The 23,477-nt window shown below is 46.0% G+C and overlaps 1 protein-coding gene across 1 annotated transcript in view; it reads left to right on the forward strand.

Annotated features, from left to right (window-relative positions):
• Positions 1-18,785, forward strand: part of EPPK1 (epiplakin 1) — a 45,678-nt gene extending 26,893 nt beyond the window's left edge. Inside the window, 5 exon segments of the mRNA XM_087930417.1 lie at positions 13,519-13,906; positions 13,989-14,195; positions 15,257-15,326; positions 15,745-15,913; positions 16,001-18,785. Coding sequence (XP_087786543.1) covers positions 13,519-13,906; positions 13,989-14,195; positions 15,257-15,326; positions 15,745-15,913; positions 16,001-18,736 — 3,570 coding nt within the window. The 3' untranslated portion in view covers positions 18,737-18,785.
• The last annotated feature ends 4,692 nt before the right edge of the window (positions 18,786-23,477 follow it).

Genomic DNA, 23,477 nt, shown 5'->3' on the forward strand with positions numbered 1-23,477 from the left:
GCATATGGAGAAGGTACTGCATATTGTTCATGTATACATGAAAGTTTACCAATGTTATATGTACCTGGAATGAAGTTTAATTTGCTATCTGTAAGAGAAATGGAAAAAGCAGGATTTGTAGTAACATTTAAGGGAGATACATGTTTAATAGACAAACAAGGTAAAAGTATTACTGCAAGATTGGAAAATGGTTTGTTTATTATAAATGATGATCCATCAAGTAATGTTAACTTAGTTTATGAGAATAAGAATCCTCATGATGAATGTATTAATCTACTCCATAGATGTATGGGACATATAAATTTCAAAATGATCAAGAAAACTGTTGAATTGTCTACTGGTACAGACTTAAAACCTTGTGTAAAGTATGTAGATTGCAATATGTGTAATAAAAAGGAAAACAAGGTAATTTCTGAAAATATGGTAAGTGGACTGAAAACCAGTAAACCATTAGAGGTTGTGTTTGCTGATATCATTGGACCTAGAAAACCTAGTATAAGTGGAGCCTGTTATATATATTGAGTATTATGGATCATTTTTCCAGATATGGTTTCTGTTACATAATGAAAACAAAGCAAGAAACATACCAGTATTTTATAAACTGGCTAAAATTTACTGAAAGAAAACAGAAACAGAAAATTATTAGATTAATTATGAATAATGATACTGAATTTACTAATAACAAATTTGAAACGAAAAGCTGGAATTGAACATGAGCATTATGATCCTTATAGACTACAACATAGCTCATATATTGAATGTAGAAGACAAACTTTACAAGTTATGGCTAGGAATATGATGTCTGATTCTGGTATATCAAAGCAACTGTGGGATGAGGCAATAATGTGTGCTAACCATGTTTTGAATAATGTAATAAATGTAATGACTGGTGAATTACCATTTACTTGTTGGCATAGAAGAAAACCAGATCTTAGTTATTTGCATACATTTGGAACCCCGGCATGGGTTCATATTCCCACACAAGTAAGGCAAAAGGGACAATATAGAGCTAAGAAATTGTATTTTGTAGGTTATGGAGCTAATGATAGATTATTTAAATTTTGGGAGCCAGGTACTACTAATATATCTTGGGGTGCAAGTGCTAAATTTCTGAAGCATGCTGGCTGGTGAAAGTTTAAACAAGAATATAATAACAAAAAACATAGTATTATTGTAAAAACTCCATTGCTCACTGATCATAAAAATGATAGGAACATTGATGAATCAGTAAAAGATGAACTGCAAAAGATAACTGCAAAAGATTCGGTAGGGGAGGTAGAGGAAGAAAATAAACAAACAACATGTACTGAGTTTTCTAGAAGGTCAATTAGAGACGTAAATATAACAGAGTTCAAACAAGCATTGCATGTAGAGTTAGATAAAGAATCTTCTAATCTCTATGAAATTGTATGAGTTATTAATTGTGAAAAAAAATTGAATTAAAGACATATGTATTATATATTGACCAACCCAAAGGGGAGAATGTTATGTATATGTAAATAACGTATTGGGTTGACAATATATAAACTACAAATATATATGTTTGTAGCTTTAAGGAAAAATACTATGATGTATTATACTGTGTTCTAGCTAGTTAATTATGCTACAAGTTGCCATAAGAGGGCGCTATAGATCATGGTTTAATTCTCTTTCTCTTCTCTTTTTTCACTGATGATCTCTTTTAAAACTGATACTTACTGACTACGGACTGATACTGACTAACCCTGTTTATTTTGATATTCTGTTGATATCGAAGGTTATTTGTTGTATTATGGTTTGATATTTGTCTGCTGTAAAAGACATGGAACCAGTAAGAAGACTTTATAACTGGATATTTCTGGACTGTTAAAAACGTATATGACATGGACTGTTTATTGGACTGTGCTATTTCTTCAAGTAAACATTAATACACCTTGTTCAACTCTGTGTAGCTGTATATTTCTTCATAACTGCTCTCATAAACTGTTTTCTGTGTGCATATCCTTTTTATACAAGGTTACTCTGCACATATCCTAACAGAAGTGTTAAATAGAAATATCAGAGAAGAAAAAGATATAAAAGGAATGAAAATTAAAAAGGAAGAATTTAAACTGCAAGCATTTGCAGATGACCTGGTTTTCATTTTAGAGAATCCATTAGAAACAGCATTTAAACTGATAGAAAAGATAGAGGCATATGGAAAAGTAGCTGGTCTGAAAATAAACAAAGATAAAATGAAGATCTTGACAAAGAATATGTTACTAAGACAAAAGGAAGAATTGGCAGATGTTTTGAAAATCCAGATCACAAATAAAGTTAAGTACTTGGGGATACATTTGACAGTGAGATGTAGCACACTCAAAAAGAATAACTATATTAAACTCAAACAACAGATTACAACAGATCTGGCAAAATGAGAAAATTTACAATTATCATTAATAGGGAGAATATCAACAATTAAGATGAATATATTACCTAGAATTTTATACCTGTTTCAAACAATTCCAATTAGGCTAGGGAAAGACTACTTTGAAGATTTAAATAAAATAGTGTTGAAGTATATATGGCAGGGAAAGAAAGTGAGAATAAAATTAACATTGTTGCAAGAAGCTAGAATAAGAGGAGGATTTGGCCTGCCTAATTGGGAGTTATACTATCAAGCTACAAACCTGATGTGGGTTAAGAAATGGATAACACTAAGAAATACTAGATTGTTGACATGATTTATTGTTGGGGTGGCATGCCTTCCTATGGTACAAGGGAACTAAAACACATGGATATTTTAGAAGACATTATATAGGTGAGGCTTTGTTACTAAAGTGGGATAAGACTAAAAAGCAATGTTATTTGAAAATTCCTGTCTGGTTATTGACTATTGAAGCATTTTCTTATCCTATAACATACAAAAAGGAACAAACAGTTACAGGTGAAACTTGAAAAATTAGAATATCATGCAAAAGTTCATTTATTTCAGTAATGCAACTTAAAAGGTGAAACTAATATATGAGATAGACTCATTACATGCAAAGCAAGATAGTCCAAGCCATGATTTGTCATAACTGAGATGATTATGGCTTACAGCCCATGAAAACCCCAAATCCACAATCTCAGAAAATTAGAATATTGTGAAAAGGTTCAATATTCTAGGCATTTAGTGTCCCACTCTAATCAGCTAATTAAACCATAACATCTACAAAGGGTTCCTGAGCCTTTAAATGGTCTCTCAATTTGGTTCAGTAGGAATCACAATCATGGGAAAGACTGCTCACCTGACAGTTGTGCAGAAAACCATCATTGACACCCTCCATAAGGAGGCAAAGCCTCAAAAGGTAATTTCAAAAGAAGTTGGATGTTCCCAACGTGCTGTATCAAAGCACATTAATACAGAGTTATGTGGAAGGGAAAAGTGTGGAAGAAAAAGGTGCACAAACAGCAGGGATGACCACAGCCTGGAGAGGATTGTCAGGAAAAGGCCATTCAAAAGTGTTGGGGACTTTCACTTCTTCTTTCTCTTTGCTTCTGCCTTGTAAAATTGAGTAGAACACCATCAATTACTGGTTCTTCAATACTAACTGCAGCTTCTTCGACATCTGGAGGACAACAATCAACAGCAACGATGCCACAGCAGGAAAAAGAGAAAGAGGTGACCTTACAGATGATTTGGCAAGGAGTTCAAGATATAAAGTTAAGAACAGAAGAAACAGATGATAAAGTTGAGAATATCCACCAGATGATGATGAAGTATGAAGAAAGAATCCAAAAAATTGAAGAAAGAGAGGAACAAAGAGATAAGAAGATTGGTGATATTGATAACAGATTGAACGTGATTGAACAGGATAAGAGTATGCTGAGATGGGAAATAGATAGATCTGAATTCTGTCTTAGATTTCAAAATATAGAGGAAGAAAAGGGAGAAAACTTGGCAGAAATAATGATAGAAATTCTGGCAGAAGCACTGGAAATAACTAAAGAGAAAATGATGGATGGAGTAGATGAAATTTTTTGAGTCTTTACAAGACATGCAGTGAGAAATAAACTACCAAGAGAAGATTTACATATAAGATTTATGAAGAGGGCCATTAAAATGCAGATATTACAGATAGCAAAATAGAAAACACTGAAATATAAAGGCAAGGAGACTGTGGTCTTGAAACAAAGTACCTAGAAAAATAAGAGAGATGAGAAGAGAATATCAATTCCTGACTAAAATTCTTTTGAAGAAAGGTGTGAACTACAGATGGCTGATACCAGAAGGCCTTCAGTTTACATGGCAAGAGCAAAGACATAGAATTGATTCCATTGAGAAAGCAGAATTATTTTATGCAGAATATTTCAGAGACAAGGAAGATGAGAGGGAAAGACAAGAAGCAATACTCAAACTACAAGAGAAGTGCCTTGAAGTGATTCAAAAAGAACAAGGAGCTGTAGGAGGCAATGGGGAACTTAAAGAACAATGAGAGGTGAGATCATCCAGAGCTGTTAACCCCTCCTATAAAGTATAAAACATGGAAGAGAAAAAAATGATTACAATTAATATAAATGGACTCAATTCTGCTATTAAAAGAAGGAAAATATTTCATAAATTAGAAAAATTGGAATTTGATATAACTTGCCTCCAAGAAATGCACATTAAAAAACAATATGAACAACTACTGGTGCAGCCAAAATTAGGGAAAATATTTACTTCACTGACACGAGTTAAGAAAAGAGGAGTAGTCTGATACATTAAAGATACAATTCCAGCAAAACAAATTTACACAGATAATGATGGAAGAGTCTTGATGGTGGAGATAACAGACGATAATGTGAAATTACTTTTAATTGCAATTTATGCTCCAAATGACAATCAAGAAGGATTTTATAAAAAATTACACAGGACAATAATTGATTTAGAATATGACAATATATGTATGTTGGGGGACTTTAATGGAATAATTAATGAGAAGATGAACTATAAAACACAGAAAACAATAAAACAAAACAGAAAGATCTTGCCAAAATCTTTTTTTAAAGTGACAGATGAACTAAACCTAAAGGACCCTTGGAGAGAAAGAAATATTAAAAATAGACAATATACTTTTTATTCAAAGAGACACTCATCATGGTCCAGAATAGATATGATATGGATGTCAGCGGAATTGATTACCAACATACAGGAAATTGAGATAGAAACTGGTACCTGGGCAGACCACAATCCAATGACAATTAAGTGGAAAGGACAAAGAAAAAGATCTAGATGGACTTTAAATAATGCTTTATTATTAAAAAAAAAAAGGACTTTACACAGAAAATGGAGAAAGAATTGGATTTCTTTTTCAAGGAGAATAGAATGGAAGATACATCAATACAAAACTTGTGGGATACAATGAAGGCTTACTCTAGGGGTTTGATAATAGACTATACAAAGATAAGAAACAAAAAGAAAAGACAAGTGTTGAGAAAGTTAGAGGATGATTACAAGAGACTTGAGAAAGAATTATAAAAATCACCATTAAAAAAAGATGTGAAAATACAAATGGACATAGTTAAACACAAAATGGGACTAATGGAAAAAGAGGAACTAGCACAGAAAATTAGAAATGCTAAGCAAAACTATTTTGAAGATGCAAATAAATCAGGCAGATGGTTAGCCTATAAACTGAAAAAGGAGAAAGAATCAAGAAAAATAGCTCAATTGATAGATGACCAAGGGCAAGCCTGCTTTGGAAACACAGAGAAGAAAAAAATTGTACAGGACTTTTATCAGAAGTTATATGAACAAGAGATAATAGAGGAAGGGAAGATTAAACATTATCTACAGAAAGCGAATTTGTCCCAGATACCAAAAGATATTGAAATGATGTTAGAAAGAAATATAACGATGATGGAACTAATGGAAGCAATTAAAAAACAAAATAATGGAAAAGCACCAGGCCCGGATGGATTGCCAGCTGAATTTTATAAGACATTCCAGGAGCAGTTGAACCTTTTGCTTCTGGAAGTTACGAATGAAGTTATGTTAAAAAAGAGGACACATAAATCATGGTCAGAAGCATATATTCCACTTGTGCCAAAGGAGGAAGCGGACCCGCAACTAATTAAGAACTATCGACCCATTTCCTTATTGAACTCAGACTATAAAATTTTTGCTTCAATAATGGCAGAAAGACTCAAACGATATTTAAATAATTTTATTCACCCCGATCAAAATGGATTTCTACCAAAGAGACATATTAAAGACAATACGAGAACTATCCTGGACACATTGGAATACTACGAGGCACATCCTGAAAAACAAATGGCCTTGATATTCTTAGATGCACAGAAAGCCTTTGATAATGTAAATTGGCGATTTATGTTATTACAATTGGAACAGATGGGCTTTGGTAAGGAATTTGTTCAAGCCATAGAAGCTATATATCATGATCAAACAGCAAAGGTAATGATTAATGGGGAATTAACAGATTCTATTGTTATAAAGAAAGGTACAAGACAAGGTTGCCCACTGTCACCTCTGTTGTTTGTGTTAACATTAGAAGTGCTAACTAGAGATATAAGAGAAGTGAAAGAAGTGACTAGCTTGATAGAAAAGATAGAGGAATATGGAGTGGTAGCTGGTTTAAAAATAAATAAAGATAAAACAAATATTCTGACAAAGAATATGCTAGTAAAACAGAGGGAAGAATTGGCAGAAGTCTTGGAAATCCAGGTTACAAATAAGGTTAAATACCCAGGAATACATTTGACAACAGGATGTGGCATACTTAAAGAGAATAATTATAATAAACTCAAGCAACAGATTGTGACAGACTTGGCAAAATGGGAAAACTTACAATTATCATTAATAGGGAGAATATCAACAATTAAAATGAATATTTTACCAAGAATTTTATATTTGTTCCAGACAATTCCAATTAGATTAGGGAAAGAGTATTTTGATGAGTTGAATAAAATCGTGCTGAAATATATCCGGCAGGGGAAAAAAGCAAGAATAAAATTAAAAGTTATTTATTACAAGATGCTAGAATAAGAGGTGGGTTCGGTCTGCCAAACTGGGAGTTATATTATCAAGCGACAACTCTGATGTGGGTCAAGGAATGGATTACATTGAGAAATACTAGATTATTGGCACTTGAAGGATATGATTTGTTGTTGGGTTGGCATGCTTTCCTATGGTACAAGGGAACTAAAACACATGGATATTTTAGAAGGCACTATATATGAGAGCCTTTATTATTCAATTGGGAGAAGATTAAAAGGCAACACTATTTGAAAATTCCAGTCTGGCTTTCAACTATAGAAACGTTTTCATATCCAGTGATATATAAAATGGAACAAACAGTTAGGTATGGCGAAATTATGAATGAAAAGGGTGAACTTAAATCTATGCAAGAACTGGAGCAACGAGGTATAAGGATGAATTGGTTTTCATATGCGCAAATACATTCTAGATATGATAAAGATCTCAAAACAGAAGGTTTTTATGATAAATTGACTGCCTTAGATAAAATTTTAACAGGTACTGATGAAAAGGTGATTAAGAAATTATATGGATATTTATTAGAGGTTAAATTAGAAGAAGAACATGTTAAAGAAACAATGATTGCATGGGGGAAAAATTTTGGATACGGGATTGACTTAGAGAGATGGCAAAAACTATGGTCTCAAAGTTATAAAATGACAATGTCAACTGCATATAAAGAAAACTTGTGTAAGATGTTTTACAGGTGGCATCTTCCCCCAACGAGAATAGCAAGAATGTTCAAGAACAAATCTGAAAAATGTTGGAAATGTCATCAGATACCTGGCTCGTTTTACCATATGTGGTGGACACGCGCAGAGGCGAAAAAATGTTGGACTACAATCCACACATGGTTGGAAAAAAATGACAAAAAGTCATATTGATCTTAAACTAAAGATATTTTTATTGGGTATTGTACCAGAGACATACAGTAGAGAACTGATATATTTGATTGTGAATGTACTAAAAGCAGCTAGAAATGTATTTGCAAAGAATTGGAAAAACGAGAAAATACCAACACAGGAGGAAGTTATTAAGAAAATAGTGGAATGTGCTGAAATGAGTAAATTGACATTTGAAATTAGAGAACAAGAAGAAAAACAATATTATAAGATATGGGATTTATTTTATCAATGGTTAGAAAAAAAAGTGTGGAAATGATATATTTTATAGATAACCACAATGATAATAATACTTATATATATATAGAAAAAATGGAAAATATGAGAATTTATGTGACTTGTGAAGGAGGACTATGGACACGTAGCACAAAAGAATTGCAACCAGTCAACACACTGTATGTAATTGAAAGATGTTTTATGTTTTTATGTATTGTTTTGTCTGGTGTTTGTTTAAAAAAATAAAAAACTTTTTTTTAAAAAGTGTTGGGGGCTTTCACAAGGAATGGACTGTGGCTTGAGTCAGTGCATCAAGAGCCACCACACACAGACGGATCCTGGACATGGGCTTCAAATGTCATATTCCTCTTGTCAAGCTGCTCCTGAACAACAAACAACATCAGAAGCATCTTACCTGGGCAAAAGAAAAACAGAACTGGTCAGTTGCCCCAAACCAAGTACTGAATACATATGCATCCTTATACTTTTCAGAGGTCTGATATTGTTCTATGTACAATCCTTGTTTTATTGATTGCATGTAATATTCTAATTTTCTGAGATTGTGGATTTGGGGTTTTCATAAGCTGTAAGCCATAATCATCACAATTATGACAAATAACAGCTTGAACTATCTTGCTTTGCATGTAATGAGTCTTTCTCATATATTAGTTTCACCTTTTAAGTTGCATTACTGAAATAAATGAACTTATGCTCGATATTCTAATTTTTCAAGTTTCACCTGTAGATATGGTGAAATATTGAATGAAAAGGGTGAACTTAAATCTATGCAAAAACTAGAAGAACAAGGTATAAAGATAAATTGGTTTGCATATGTGCAAATACGCTCTAGATATGATAAAGATTTCAAAACAGAAGGTTTTTTATGATAAACTGACTGACTTAGATAAGATTTTAACAGGTACTGATGAAAAGGTGATTAAAAAATTGTATGGATATTATTAGAAATTAAGCTAGAGGAAAAACAAGTTAAAGAAACAATATTGCTTGGGGGAAAAATGTTGGATATGGGATTGACTTAGAGAAATGGCAAAAATTGTGGTCTCAAAATTATAAAATGACAATGTCAACAGCATATAAAGAAAACTTGTGTAAGATGTTTTACAGGTAGCACTTACCCCTAACGAGAATAGCGAGAATGTTCAAGAACAAATCTGAAAAATGTTGGAAATGTCATCAGATACCTGGCTCATATTACCATATGTGGTGGATATGCGCAGACGCTAAAAGATATTGGACTAAAATCCACACATGGTTGGAAAAAATGACAAAAAAACACATAGACTTGAAACCAGAGATATTTTTATTGGGAATTTTACCTGAAATATACAGTAGGGAATTGAAATATTTGATTGTAAATGTATTAACAGTGGCTAGGATTGTATTTGCTAAAAATTGGAAAAATGAGAAAATACCAACGCAGGAGGAAGTTATTAAGAAAATAATGGAATGTGCTGAAATGAGTAAATTGACATTTGAAATTAGAGAACAAGAAGATAAACAATTCTGTAAGATTTGGGATTTATTTTATCAATGGTTAGAAAATAAAATACGGTAACGAAATATCTAGAATTTTACAATATAAGGAGAATAGAACTATATAGAATATATAAAGATGTATTATTATATTTTAATTATGGGATGGACAGGAGAATAATATGAATTATTATAATATATATCAATTTAAAAATATGGAATATCTTGCATAACATGAATGAATAATAGTATAGTCAAATGATTGATTAACAATGATAATAATGTATTTAGAAATATTTGATTGATAATATGAGAATATATACAAGTAATTGTAAGTGAGGACTATAGAGATGATGCACACAAAAAATTGTAACCAACCACACTGTATGTACGTAACTGGAAGATGGCTTGATGTTTTTATGTTGTGTTTGTGTATGTTTGTCTAAAAATAAAATTGTATTTTTTTAAAAAAAATTCCAGTTCTGTGGGCGTGGCTTGGTGGGCGTGGCAGGGGAAGGATATACTGCAACATCCCTCTTCCCTCCCCACCCCACTGACCTGCTTTCCAGCTCCGTTCTCCTGTGCAAGGCAACCGAAGGAGACCCAGACAATCAGCTGGGACTCAATGGGAGGCAGAGGATAGATGGGGTTGGTGGGGCCAGTTAGGAGTGGTATTTGCCAGTTCTCTGAACTACTCAAAATTTCTGCTCCCAGTTCTCCAGAACTGGTCAGAACCTGCTGAATCCCACCTCTGGGTGAGGTTCACAAGGGCTTTTTACACCATTGATCACGGTGTCCTTCGCAACGGACCATGGAGAGGAAAGTGTCCTGTGGCTGGAGCTGGTTCACCCCTCCTCCTCAACATGTCCACGAAGTCTCTGGGTGAGGTCATCCATTGACCCGGATCCAGGATCATTCATATGCCCATGATAGATTGGGCCCCCATTGACCAAGCGTTGCTGCTGGGGTGTTTTTCCAGGGCCCAGAGATGGTTGCAGGATGGATGGAGAGGAGCAGGCAGCAAGGACCTAGGGTGGACCTCCCCCCCTCTGTCCCCAGAACAGACCCTTGAGGAAGGAGTAGGACCACAAAAGAAGAGCATACACACACCCCTGCCAGCCCAGAAGGATGTCACAAGCCCTGGTGTGGAAAGGCAAGGAGATGGGCTGGGGGGGGGCATCCTTTCCCATCCCAGGCCTGCCTCCACAAGGGCAGCCGGTGCCCTCTTAGTACAACATGAAGTTCAAGACAATGCCCCCTTTCTCCAGAGTTACTCAAGATTGAAGAAATACCATCTTCCCAATGCCCCCCGGAAGTTTGGGGACTGCACAAAATTACTCAACGCTGCCAGACGCAGTGATGACCTCTTTTTGGGGGGACCACCATCTCCTTCAAGGCAGGCAGAACCATCCTCCCCCACCAAAAAGCAGCCCCCCCAAACTGGCTACATGCTACCTCCCTGGAGACCTTGACCAGCAGGAGGGACAAAGGTCTAACAGAGAATTGGCAGAAAACGGTCACTCAGTCAGCCTGTCCGCTTCCTCAGGAGAAACCTGTTCAAATTCAGCCCAGGTGATTGGGCGAGACCCACTCCAGGGACCTCCACAGCACAGCACAGCTGAAGTCAAGGTGAGTGGCTTCACCTGAGAGATGCTGTGCATAACGTGCCCGAGAGCCCGTGGGTCTTCTCCTGATCTCTCCTAACTCAAGGAGAAACTCAGTCTTCCAAAAACGGGGTCCCTGGGCCGCCATTTCGGAGTGCAACAAGGCAGAGAAATCTTTGCGGCTCTCATCCCCACAAGACACTGAGAGATTCAGGGTCTGTTCAGATTCAGAGGAGGGTGCAAAGAGGGTGGGGGGACATGAGGAAGCATCCTAGCAGGGCAGGCTGGAGGATCTTGGGGTTCAATCGGAAGAAGAGTGAGACAGTCTGGCAGTGTCAGATACATAAAATGGCACCATGAGGAAAACGGCCAAGACCCACAGAACTGAAGAGCAGAAATAAGTAGTAGTAATAAACCTGATGTTTACGTCACATGAAAACAAGAACGAATCCGGGGATTCTGCAGTCGGCATACTGCACACCAAGTAAAGCAAAATAAAATAAAATTGCCACCTGATAATTCTATATAAAATGAAGCTTAAGAAAGGAAAGTGTTGCTCCGCCTTAAGCCAAGGAAGGGGATGAGTGAGCTTTCCTCAAGAGAGCGTTTGTGGTGGTGGGAGACCTACACCAGCCTCCCCGCCCCGTTTTAATGCTGCTTCTGCCTGCTTTGGGCTTCCAGCTGGCGGGCTCCCTTCTTGTAGGGCGAACCCCCTCCCTTAGGCTCTGCCTGGTAGACTTGCCGGGGGGGATTGTGTTGGTAGGAAGGACCAGCTGCTCCCTTTGCCCCCCGCACCTTCCCAAGAAGACCAAACCCTCACACATCTTCTCTGGCTTGAGAACGGAAGGCGGAGGGAGAGGAGCCCACTTGGATCTGTGTCCCTGGGGGCATCCCAGACTGAACATCCAAAGAACCACCTGGCTTATTGGCCAAACCCCGCCCCCACTCCTTTCTCTCCCCACCCCCACCCCCACCCCCACCCGGGGAGCAGCGAGGGGAAGAGGAAGGCGCGGCTTAGTTTTTCTTTTGTTTTAATTTGAAATTTATTTTTATTTGTCAATTGCTTACAAGATAATAGGTATAAGTAAAAACATAGTTATGAATACATGGATACATATAAGAAAAATAAAAAAAATAAAAGAAACAATAGGACAGGGACCGTAGGCATGTTGGTGCGCTTCTGCAGGCCCCCTACAGACCTCTTAGGAAAGCGGGGAGGTCAATAGTAGACAGACTAAGGTTTTTGGGGTTTGGGGTTTGGGGAAGAAACCACAGTCAGGTAGAGGATTCCAGACATTGACTACTGTTGCTGAAGTCGTATTTCCTGCAATCAAGTTTGGTGCGGTTAACCTTGAGTTGGTATCTATTGTTTGCTCTTGTATTGAACCTGAAGTATTCATTGACAAGTAGGGCATCGCAATGTATTATTTTATATATTATTCTTAGATTTGACTGAAGGTGGTGTAGTTCTAGGTTTTCTATGTCTAGAATTTTGAGTCTGGTGGCATAAGGTATTCTGCACCGAGTAGAGGAGTGGAGAACTCTTCTTGTGAAATATTTCTGGACTTTCTCAACTGTGTTAATATCAGATACGTAATGTGGGTTCCAGACTGATGAGCTGTATTCAAGTATTGGTCTAGCAAATGTTTTGTATGGTCTAGTTAGTAGTGTGATGTTACCAGAGAAAAAGCTACATAAGACTAGGTTAACAACTCTTAACGCCTTTTTGGCTATGTAGCTACAGTGGGCTCTAGCACTAAGGTCCTTTGAGATGAGTACTCCAAAATCCTTGACAGAGTTTGGATCACCAACGAGGTCTTGACTATTCAGCCTGTATTTTATTTTCTTATTTATTTATTTTTTGCCAATATGTAGGACAGAGCATTTATTTGTTGAGATTTGAAGTTGCCTTTGGTTGATCATTTTGATACACAGTCAAGGTCTTTTTGAAGGGTAGCAGTATTGTCTGTGGTGTTGAATAGCTTTACATCATCAGCGAAGAGAACATTTTTGCTCTTGATATGATCACAGAGGTCATCTATGTAGAGTATGAAGAGAGTTGGTCCTAGAACACTGCCTTGGGGGCCACCACTGTTGACAGGTACAGGATTTGATAGGACGCTCCCAATTTTGACCATTTGTTGTCTGTTTGACAGGAATGCTTCTATCCAGTTGTGCAGCTGTCCAGAGATACCATAAGATTTTAGTTTTAGGAGTAGTTTATTGGGTACCACTGAGCCAAAGGCTTTACCGATCTGGCCGGAGTGGACAGCTGACCACCACCACCCCGTCCGCCTCCCGCCGTTCCTCCTTTCTGTGGCAGATCGCTCCGAAGGCGCTGGGGTGGACCCTTTGCGGCGTCCCCCCTCGCCCCGCGGAGGGAGGGAGGGAGGCAGGCCGGGATGAGCTCCGGGTCGCCTGGACCTCGCGGGCTGCCAGCCCGAGTCCAGAAGCTCCCAGCCTCCCAGCAGCCGCGGCCCTCGGCCGGGCCGACAGCCCGCGCTCCCCAGCGAGGAGGGAGGAACGCGGGAGGAGGGTTTGGCACGTGACCGCCGGACCGGCGCTGCATCACCCCGGGGCTGGGATGGGGCGCGCTTTTAAAGTGAGGCCGGGCCGGCTGGGCAGGGAGCCGTCGAGCCGCCGTCGGAGCAGGAGCAGAGCAGGAGGAGCGCAGAGACCAGCCGTCCGGAGCCTCGTAGAAGCGTTTGCAAGTAAGGCGGGGGCGGGGGCGGGGGCGGGGGCGCTCGCTCGCTCGGGAACCTCCGCCTTCCCCTTGTCTGGCGCCGGCCCCAGCCAGCAAAGGCGCTCAGGCTACCGGGGTCGCGCTTGCTGCCCCCACGGGAGCTGAGATGCCGCTCGAGATCGAGGTGTTGGGGACAGGGTCCCCGGTTGCCTTCCCGCCAGAGGCCAGACCCGGACGCCGCCTTGCCGGGCTTGGGACCCCAGGCCTCTCTGCGCGGAGTGTAACGCGCCCCACGGAGGGCGCCTTGCTTTTCCGAAGTACGGGCGGCGGGGGCGCTCCAAAGAGAAGGTCCCTTGGCCGGAGAGAGCCCGGGTCTCTTCAGATTCTTCACATGGGGGGGAGGGGTCACGGCCAGGCTGGCCGGCCCCTCCTGACAGCTCTGCAGGGACTGCCCCGGTCTCCTTGGAAGGAAGGCACCGGCGCCGGCTGCCCCCGCTCCCCGCCCCCCACTCGACAATTAGGGGTCAGGAAGCACCTGAACTGAGCCCCGCTGCACTCCCGCTGTGTCACTTCCTCTGCAGCAGCAGCCGCCGCCCGCCCCCCCACCCCACAATGGGGTCAGGCCGCCTCTGCCCCGGGACTCGGCACCCTGCCCGGCCGGCCTCCCTCCCCGAGTGGCAATTAGGGCTGCAGCCTGGAATCCGGGTGCCTCACTGCCCTCCGGAGTATCCAGCTCCTCGGCTTGCTTCCCCAGTATAATTGACCGGGGTTCAGCCACAACAACCGTCGCCGCCAGCAGGGAAGCGCTCCGCGTCATTACAGGGCTGAGGTTCAGCCTTCCTCGCGTGGCCGGTTGCCAGGTGGAGGAACCAGCCTGAGGCTGGAGAGCTCGCACCTCCCCGGAACATGGATCAAGGGCCGCCCAAAACAGACTGCTGGATGGGCCGGTTTCGCCTTCCGAGGCAGCTGGTCCAGGAGCCCCCCCCACCTCTCCCCCTCAGCACCGTGTAGCTGTAACCCTCTTGTGTTGCCCCACCACCACCTGTGGGCAGTGCCCCCTCCACAGAGGCAGAGTTGGGCCCCTCCGTAGGGGCTTCACTCCCTAATAGGGAGGCTCAGTGGCCCTGCAAAAGTTGAGGGGGAGGCTGAGGAAATGCCCCCCCAGAAGCGAAAGCACACAGGACTGCTGCTGCTGCTGCTGCTTGCTGGTGGTGCAAGCCTTGGCTTTTTTGTGTGTGTTTTTGTGTGTGTGTGTGTGTGCGTGCGTGCTTACAGGCAAGCAAGTGCAGAGTTGAGTTGTTGGGAATGGCCTCTATGGGGCCCTCTGTAGCCTGCAGTGTTTTCAGGGCAGCTGTTCCTCTGCTGGGATCCCAATTAGCTGCCTTGAGAAGTGAGCTCAGAAGGAAAGCAGCCCGTTGCCAACTTGAGTGCCAGGGGAGCCAAACGGGGTAAGTCATGGCCCACAAGGCAGCAATTAGAGCAATGACAAGAAGGGATGAGCTGGCAGCACAAACAGCTCCCAGCGGAAACAGCTTCCCCGCTGGGAGCAAAAGGGATGGTGGATGCCTGACCACCCACTCAGCTTCCTGCCCGCCTGGGCTGAGCCCTCTTGCCAAGGGGCCCTTTGCCCAGTTGGCCAGTTGCTGGAGAACCTGACACAGAGAAGCAGCTGAGTACCATCCTCCTACTATGGCTGAGGTATGTGGGGCAGGCAGGGTCACCCCACGGAGCCCCCCAAACGGGGCGGGGGGTTGCTGGGAAAACCCGGCCAGCGAAGGGCTGGAGTGAGGCATTACGCCTGGGAGGGGGCACATTTCCACAGCGGCTGCCCAGGTCCAGGGGTTGCCTTGTTTGGCCACGCTCCAGGAGTGGCCCTGTGCCTGCTACCCAGGCTCCCAGGAGCCCGTGGCTTTGTGACATGGGGCACAAAAGGGTGGTGGGAAAAAATGTGGCCAGAATCCCTGCCAGGTGGGTGATTACCTTTTGGCTGACCTTCTGGGTGAAGGATGTGCCCACTGGCGGCCGGGCCGGCCTGGTGAGGCTGCCCAGGGGCCCGGTGGGGGGAGGGGGGCTGAGCTGAGCTGCCTTTGACCAAGCCCGTTGGCCTTTTCTCTCCCTACAGAGCCCCCTGCCACCGCCTGCCCTCGCCCGTCCCCAGAGACAGCGTGACATCTGCATCCAGGTCCAAGTGATGCCAGGAGACAAGCGTTCTGCCGCGGGGTGTCCAGAGGGAGCCCCCATTGTGCAAGTCCGTGAAGAAGCCCACTGGCCCTTTCCTAACCTGATGGATCCCAGGGAGGATCAGGTCATTGCGGGCATCCTGAAGGAGCCTGGCCGGGAGAAGCTGAGCATCCGGCAGGCCATGCACAGGGGCCTCCTCACGCACGGGACAGGCCTGGCCCTGCTGGAGCACCAGGCCGCCTCTGGCTACATCGTGGACTGTGCCAAGAACCGGCTGCTCTCGGTGAGAGATGCCAAGAACGCGGGGCTGCTGGACCGGGACCACTTCAACACGCTCCTGATTGCCGAGAAAGCCGTGACGGGCTACACGGATCCCTTCTCGGGGAACAAGATCTCCCTCTTCCAGGCCATGAGGAAAGGCCTCCTGATCAAGGACCACGGCATCCGCCTGCTGGAAGCCCAGGTGGCCACGGGGGGACTCATCCACCCCATGCACAGCCACCGCCTCCCCGTGGAAGTGGCCTACAAGTGGGGGTACCTGGATGCTGAGATTTTCCACCTGATCGCCAACCCCGCCAACCACACCAAGAGGTGCTTTGACCCCAATGCCCGTGAGAACCTCACCTACCTGCAGCTCCTGCCCCGCTGCATCCTTGACTCGGACACCGGGCTGCTGATGTTTCAGGTGATGGATAAGGGTTGCGTCCACCTGGAGGAGAACGCCCGAAAGTCCTTAAAGTCTGCCACTGTGAAGGTCCAGGTTGGGATTTTCCAAGGCCAGGAAGTCTCTTTGTGGGACCTTCTCTTCTCCAGGTACCTCCTTCAGAATAAGCGGAAGGAGCTACTGAAGCAATTCAAATCTGGCTCCATAACCCTTCAAGAGATGACGCAGGTGCTCACCTCCACCATTGACGAGGCAGAGACAAAAAGCAAGTCAAAGCCCATCCACACCATGCTTTTGCGTGAGAGAGACCGAAGCCAGGGCAGCTCCGAGAGGGAGATCATAGAAAAGATCCTGAAGTCCAGGGTGGTCATGATGCCGGCTGGGGAGTTCTCTGGACACAAGATCTCCGTATGGGATCTCCTCCATTCCAAGTACATCCCTAAAGGGAAGAAGAAGGAACTCCTGAGGCTGTTCGCAACTGGCATCCTCACAGTTGACCAGGTGGAAGTGGTGGTTACCGCCATTGTGGCCAAAGTGGAGGAAGAGAAGGCCAAAATGTTGGGTGTGGTCCAGGAGGACAAGGGTGAGGGTGAGTCCCAGGACAGCCAAGTGCAGCAATCCTTAAAGCTGATCCAGATCCCAGTAACCACTGGCCAATTCAAAGGACAAAACATGTCTGTGCTGGATCTTCTCTTCTCCAAATATTTTTCCCGTGAGAAGAGGCAGGAGCTGCTGGAGCTCTACGGGTCAGGGGTGCTGAGCCCCAAGCAGATGGTGGAAGCGGTGAGGGGCACCCTGGAGAAAGTAGAGGCCAGTAGGAAGAAGTTCATGGTAAGGATTAAGTGTCGGAGCCAGGAACCCTCGGGGAGCAAGCCGGCTGCGGCAGCTTCTAGCTCTTCTGCCTCCCAGCAGGCCGATGACTTGCTGAAGGCCAAGATGGTCACCATCCCTGCAGGAGAGTTCCGGGGGCAGCAGATGTCTGTGTGGGACCTTCTCTCCTCTCAGTACATCACGAGAGACAAAGGGGAGGAGCTGCTGAGGAAGTACAGGGAAGGCGCCTTCACCGTGCAGGAGATGGCCTCCATGCTCACCATCCTGGCTTCACTGCATGACCTCTTCTCTACTCTGGAGAATACAGCTCCCAGAACTGGCGCAAAAGCTTCAGCCAGGGGCTCGCTTGGCCCGCCCACCGTATCCTTTGAGGGGGAAGGGGAGGAGGAAGGGGAGGACGAGGAAGAGGAGGAGGAGGACGAGGAGGACGGGGAAGACGACGATGAGGAGGACAGTGGTGACGAGGACCAGAAGAAGAAGGACAAGGTCTTGAAATCGAGAATGGTGGAGGTCCCTGTGGGGGAATTAGCTGGGCAGAAGGTCTCTCTCTGGAAATTGCTCCACTCCAAGTACTTTCCAGAGAAGAAGAGGAAGGAAATCCTGAAGCTGTACAGGATCGGAATTCTCTCGGCTGACCAAATGGAAACCATTGTCACGGCGGTCATAACCAAACTTTGTGAAGAAAAGGCTAAAGACCACCGGCACGGAAGCGGCCTTCCTCGCCACAGCCTGAAAGAAGCCGGGGAGGCGGAGGTCTCCATCGAGAGGGTCAGGGAGAGAACCGTGGATAGTCTGACCTTCGAGTTTCCCGTTGGGGAGTTCCAAGGCCGGAGGGTGACCGTGTGGGACCTGCTCTTCTCCAGCTACGTCACGGAGGCCAAGAGGCAGGAGCTCCTGACCAAGTACGCCACAGGAGTGCTGAACAACCAGGACCTGCTGGCTGCCCTCACTGCCCTCATCGCGGAGGCCCACAGCCAGAGGAGCATGCTGGGCCTCCCGCCCCTCTTCCCCCTGCTGCCCCGGGAGGCGGCTTCGTACATGATGTTTGGGCCCCCCAGGGCTTCCATGCAAGACCTCCTGGGCCCTCAGGAACAAGAGGCCCAGAACAACGGGAAGGTGACCTACAGCGAGGTGACCATGACCACCACCGTGGTTCAAGGGGCCGAGCCAAAGCCAGAATAAGCCCTGGGCAGATCCCGCAGCACCGAGGTTTACTTCCAGGGCTGGGGGGAGGGGGAGGAAGGCGGGGCAGGACACTGGCAAGCAGCCCTGGAGGGGAGGGAGGGAAGGAGGGAGGGAGGGAGGGGGTCTTCTTGGGTCAGAGAGGGGCAACTGATCCAGGGGGAGGCTGAGCCGTAGGCTGCTTGGTGCCCTGTCCTCGGCTAGGCTGAGAGGGGCTGGGTCACCCATCTGCAGGGAAGAGGGGCATCATCTTGGCGCATCACGCTAAGCCACCCTGGTGTTTGTTTGGGCATCACACATTGTGGGAACGCAGGCACACATTGGTGACCTGGGGTGACCTCGTGCGGTGCCTCTCTGTCCCTAGACCTGTTTGGGGAAGAGCCTGGGGGCTGGTCTGGTGGTGGTGGGCCTGATACCTTTGCCCATCTGCTAACTCTCTGGCCAGGGGCTGCAAGGGACGGGGAGGGCCTTAGGCTGCTCCTGTTGGGGGCACTGCTGTCCCATGCCATGGGGAGGGTGGCCAGGAACCGCGGGCACAGGCAGGCTGGGAGTGGGCAGCAGAGGTCCCTATCCTGCACCCAGCCAGCACCTTTTGCCCGCTCTCATCACGTGCTGCTTCTCTGCCTGCTTTGGGGGCTGGGCAAGCCCCCCACCCCACCCCCTGGGCCAGTCTGGGCTTCTGCCACAGAAGCCTCTGTGGAGAGGCGCCTGGTCTCTCCTTCCGGCTATGGCTAGGGCTCACTTGCCCTGGCAAGCACAAGACAGCCCTTGGCCACCTGGGGGGCAACGAGGGTGGGCCATTGGCTGGACTTGCCGGGGCTTTGGGCATTTCCAATCGTGCAACCAGAATGAAACCAACCTCTGGGCGACTCGCCCAAAATCCTATCAAGCCCCGTGTTGTGGGGGGGCACGCTTAGGTCAGCTCTGTGTCCTACCTGTCTGGGGACAAAGCCAGGCAGGGACCAGGGGCTCAGTCCTGGGACCTCGGCCCAGAGTTGGTGCGGGGTGGGGGGTGCGGGGAACTGCAGTCAGGGAGGGAGGAGCAGAGGCGCTGCGGTGGGGTTGGGACTTGGGGTGCAGGGACGGGGACGGGGGGAGTCAGGGGCTTGTTGCCTTGTGAAACAGTCGGTTTAGTTTTGCTCTCTGCCAATAAACAGTGGATGTGGACAAATGATTTGCTGCTTCCTCTTTCCAAGAATCTGGCATACTGGCCGCCCCCCTCCCCCCGCCTGGGAGTGGAGGGGCGGTCTCTCTCAGGCAGAGGGAGGCGGGGGAGCTCCCCTCCACTGGGGCTGCTTGCCTCTTCCTGCCTCTCACCCTCCAGCCTTTGACACACACACACACACACACACACCCGGGAAATGTGCCTGGGCCACCCAGAGCATCCTGGGGGGAGGGGGCTCCAGCCACTCTCAACTCACCCAGCGAGGCCCAGGGAGAGGCGCCCCTTGAGCCCGTCACCCTGGATGCCGTCCCCGGCTGGCAGCAGCTGCTCCCTGACTCCCCTTCTGAGAAGCCCCCTCCCCTTCTGATGCAAGAAGAGGTTTCCTGCAGGGTGCCCCATGGGGCGGGGCGGGGGGAGGCACTTTACCTGTTGTATCTTGGAGGGGGCCCGTGCAGTCCACCCACCTTAACCGTCTTCCTGCCTGTTTCTCCTAAGCTGAAAATCCCCAACGCAGAGGAAAGGGGAGGGGCTGGGAGTTGAGGGGGAACCACCCCATAAATGTTTGGGCTTCGTGGGGTGTGTGTGTGTGCTGGAAGGTCAGCCTCAAGAATTGGGCACAGCGAGAAGCTGACCAGCAGCCCCAAACGCTGACCAGCCCGGCCAGGAAGCCAGCCTGGCTTCTGAAGGCCGAGGAGGACCGGAACGCCCCAGGCGAGGGTGACCTCCTCCCTGCAGCTCGGGGGGCCACAGTGGCTTCCTGGATGCTTCCCAGCCACAGCCCAGGAATTCCCCCCACCCGGCCGGCCGCAATTAGAGCAGGAAAACAAGGAAATGGGGAGCAAGGTGGGGCTGGCCCACATCAAAGGCCCCGGAGCAGGCAGGGCAGAGGTGATATTTCCAGAAAAGTGGCACACCCAGAGAGCAACGATTCTGCAGGTGCAGCACCCCTTAATATTGCTTGCTGACTTGTTCTTTGCCTGCCACCAAAGTGAGCTCGGTCCAGCAGAAGGGGAGCTGGAGTGGGGAAGGGAGGAGGGAGGGAGAAGAGCGGGGAAGGGAGGATAGAGGAAGGCTATGAGGGAGGGAGAAAGGAAGGAGCGGAGGGGGGGAGGGTGGAAGGAAAGGGAGAGGGAAGAAAGTATGAGGGAGGGAGGGAGGGCGGGCTTCCCTGGAAAAGCAGACTAGGAAGGGAGCCTGCTTTGGGGGAGGATCAAAAGGGGTGGGGGGGGGCGGGGGTCTAAAGACCAACAGAAGCACTTCAGACCCTGACACGTTTCCACTCACCGCTGCGGAGAAAACGTTTTTCTGCCTGGTGTTGTCTAAGGTCCCCCCCCCCCCAGAAGGCAGCCTGGTAAGGGGTTGGGGAGGTGCCTGCTACCAGCCCCAGCCTGGGTGCTGCCCGCCATGCGGCCATGCCAATGTGCCAGACGGTGGTCAGGGAGCAGAGGCCTCCCGTCGCCCTCCCTCGTCTTATGGACTGGCCTGTTTTTTCCATTTCTCTGGGTCTCCTGTCTCAGTCCAATTAGGGGGCCTCCCCCTCCCTCAGGAGGATCCCAGGGGAATCTTTTCCAATGACTGCTGGAGGAGAGCAAGGAACAGGTAACAGATTAACACAGTTGGAAGGGACCTTGGAGGTCATCTAGTCCAACCCCCCGCCCAAGCAGGAGACCCTACACCATTTCTGACAGAAGGCAGTCCAGTCTCTTCTTGAAAGCCTCCAGGGATGAAGCTCCCACAACTTCTGAGGGCAACTTCTGTTCCGTCGGTTGATTGTTCTCCCTGTCCGAAAGTTTCTCCTTATTTCCAGGTTGAATCTCTCCTTGATCAGTTTCCATCCATTGTTCCTTGTTTGGCCTTTCAGTTGCCTTGGAGAATAGCTTGACCTCTTCTCGTCCTCTTCTCTGGGGCAGCCCCTCAAATATTGGAAGATGCTCTCCTGTCTCCCCTGGTCCTTCTCTTCCCTAGACCAACCAGGCCCAGTTCCTGCAACCGTCCATCGTATCTTTTAGCCTCCCGTTCCCTCATCATCCTGGTTGCTCTTCTCTGTACTCCTCTTAGAGTCCCAACGCCTTTTTTATAGGGTGGTGACCAAAACTGGATGCAGGACTCTAGGTGTGGCCTTACTAAGGCTTTATAGAGTGGTCTTAGTACCTCACTTGACCTTGACTGTATCCCTCTGTTAATGCAATTTAGGATTGCATTGGATTTTTTGGCTGCTGTTTGCGAAGGCCAATTCCAAATAAAATGGGAGAGTCCAAAAAGGAGCTACCAAACTCCTTTTGGGTTTTAGCCACCAGATGAATCCATTATTCAGAAAGGCATTGGAGGGCAGGGCTGGGCCAAGGGAGACCTGGGTTCAACTCTGTCCTCAGCCACAGAAACTCATCCTGTGGTGGAGGTAGGGAACCGCCTCTTTCAGCTCCCGCGTAGAAGATGGGATGGACAGATCAAGAAATAGGTCGTCATCTTCAGCGGCCCTGGGCCCAGATGGACCACCTGGACAGCTCAGGGCTCCTGCTATACTTGACCACACAGCAGCCAGGCAGCCTCCTCAGTCCTCTTGGCCAATCCTCCAGCTTGGTCAGCCCGAAAGCAGCAACACCTATCCAAATAGCTTGGATTTCTCTGGTCAGCTGACTTCCCCCTCCCCAGGGCCCTGCTCCCAGGCATTTAGCCTCAGAGGGAGCTGGGTTTCCACTGCCTAAATTTCCACCCTGAGCCTTTGCTTTCCACCCCCCACCCCACCCACTCCCAAAAGCCCTGTTCACTCACTGAGCCCATTGCCTCTTCTCCGGAATGAGGTCCCCACCGCAGGGATCTGAAAGGCCCCCACCTGCTAGTGGCTTTTTTTTTTAAGATAAACTTTATTAAAGATTAAAAAGAAAAATATATACAGTGTATAAAATACCACATTTTGTTACAAATGAAACGAATATACAAATATTGACATAAAACATATAGATTTCTTATCAGCTAAGACCGTGTGATCATTTATTGAAAACAATTTTACTAATATTCATTTTCTATTTTTGGTATATGCTCTTAGTTTAACCACTTCATTTTTCAAATCCTTATCTTTTAATTTCCTGGTTCTTTTCCTTCATCCAATTGTGCCATTTTTCCCAAGCTGTAGTATATTTTGAGTCTACTTTATCCCTAAGTTTTTGTGTGAGTAGGTCCATTTCAGCGCAGCCAAGAACCCTCACCATGAATTATCCAATTATTTGTTGGCATTTGGTCACCCTTCCAGCATTGGGTCAACACAATTCTTGCTGCCGTGATTATATGGAGAATTAAGTATTTCATTGCTTTTGCATAGTCCTCTTTTAACATTCCCAACAAAAATATTTTGGCCTTAAATTCTACTTGTATACTTGCAATTTCTTTTATCCAAATTCTATTTTTTTCCAGTACTTTTTACTTTTTGGGCAAAGCCACCAAGCGTGAAAGAAGGTACCCCTCGTTTGCTTACATTTCCATTAAGTCGGATTTAAGTTTAGGTACATATTCGCTAACTTTGAAGGTGCCAGATACCACCAATAACACATTTTGTATTGCTTTTCTTTATAAACAACC

Source organism: Pseudonaja textilis, chromosome 3 (assembly GCF_049901715.1).
Source record: "Pseudonaja textilis isolate UNSWEBS1 chromosome 3, rPseTex1.2, whole genome shotgun sequence".
Lineage (NCBI taxonomy): Eukaryota > Metazoa > Chordata > Lepidosauria > Squamata > Elapidae > Pseudonaja > Pseudonaja textilis.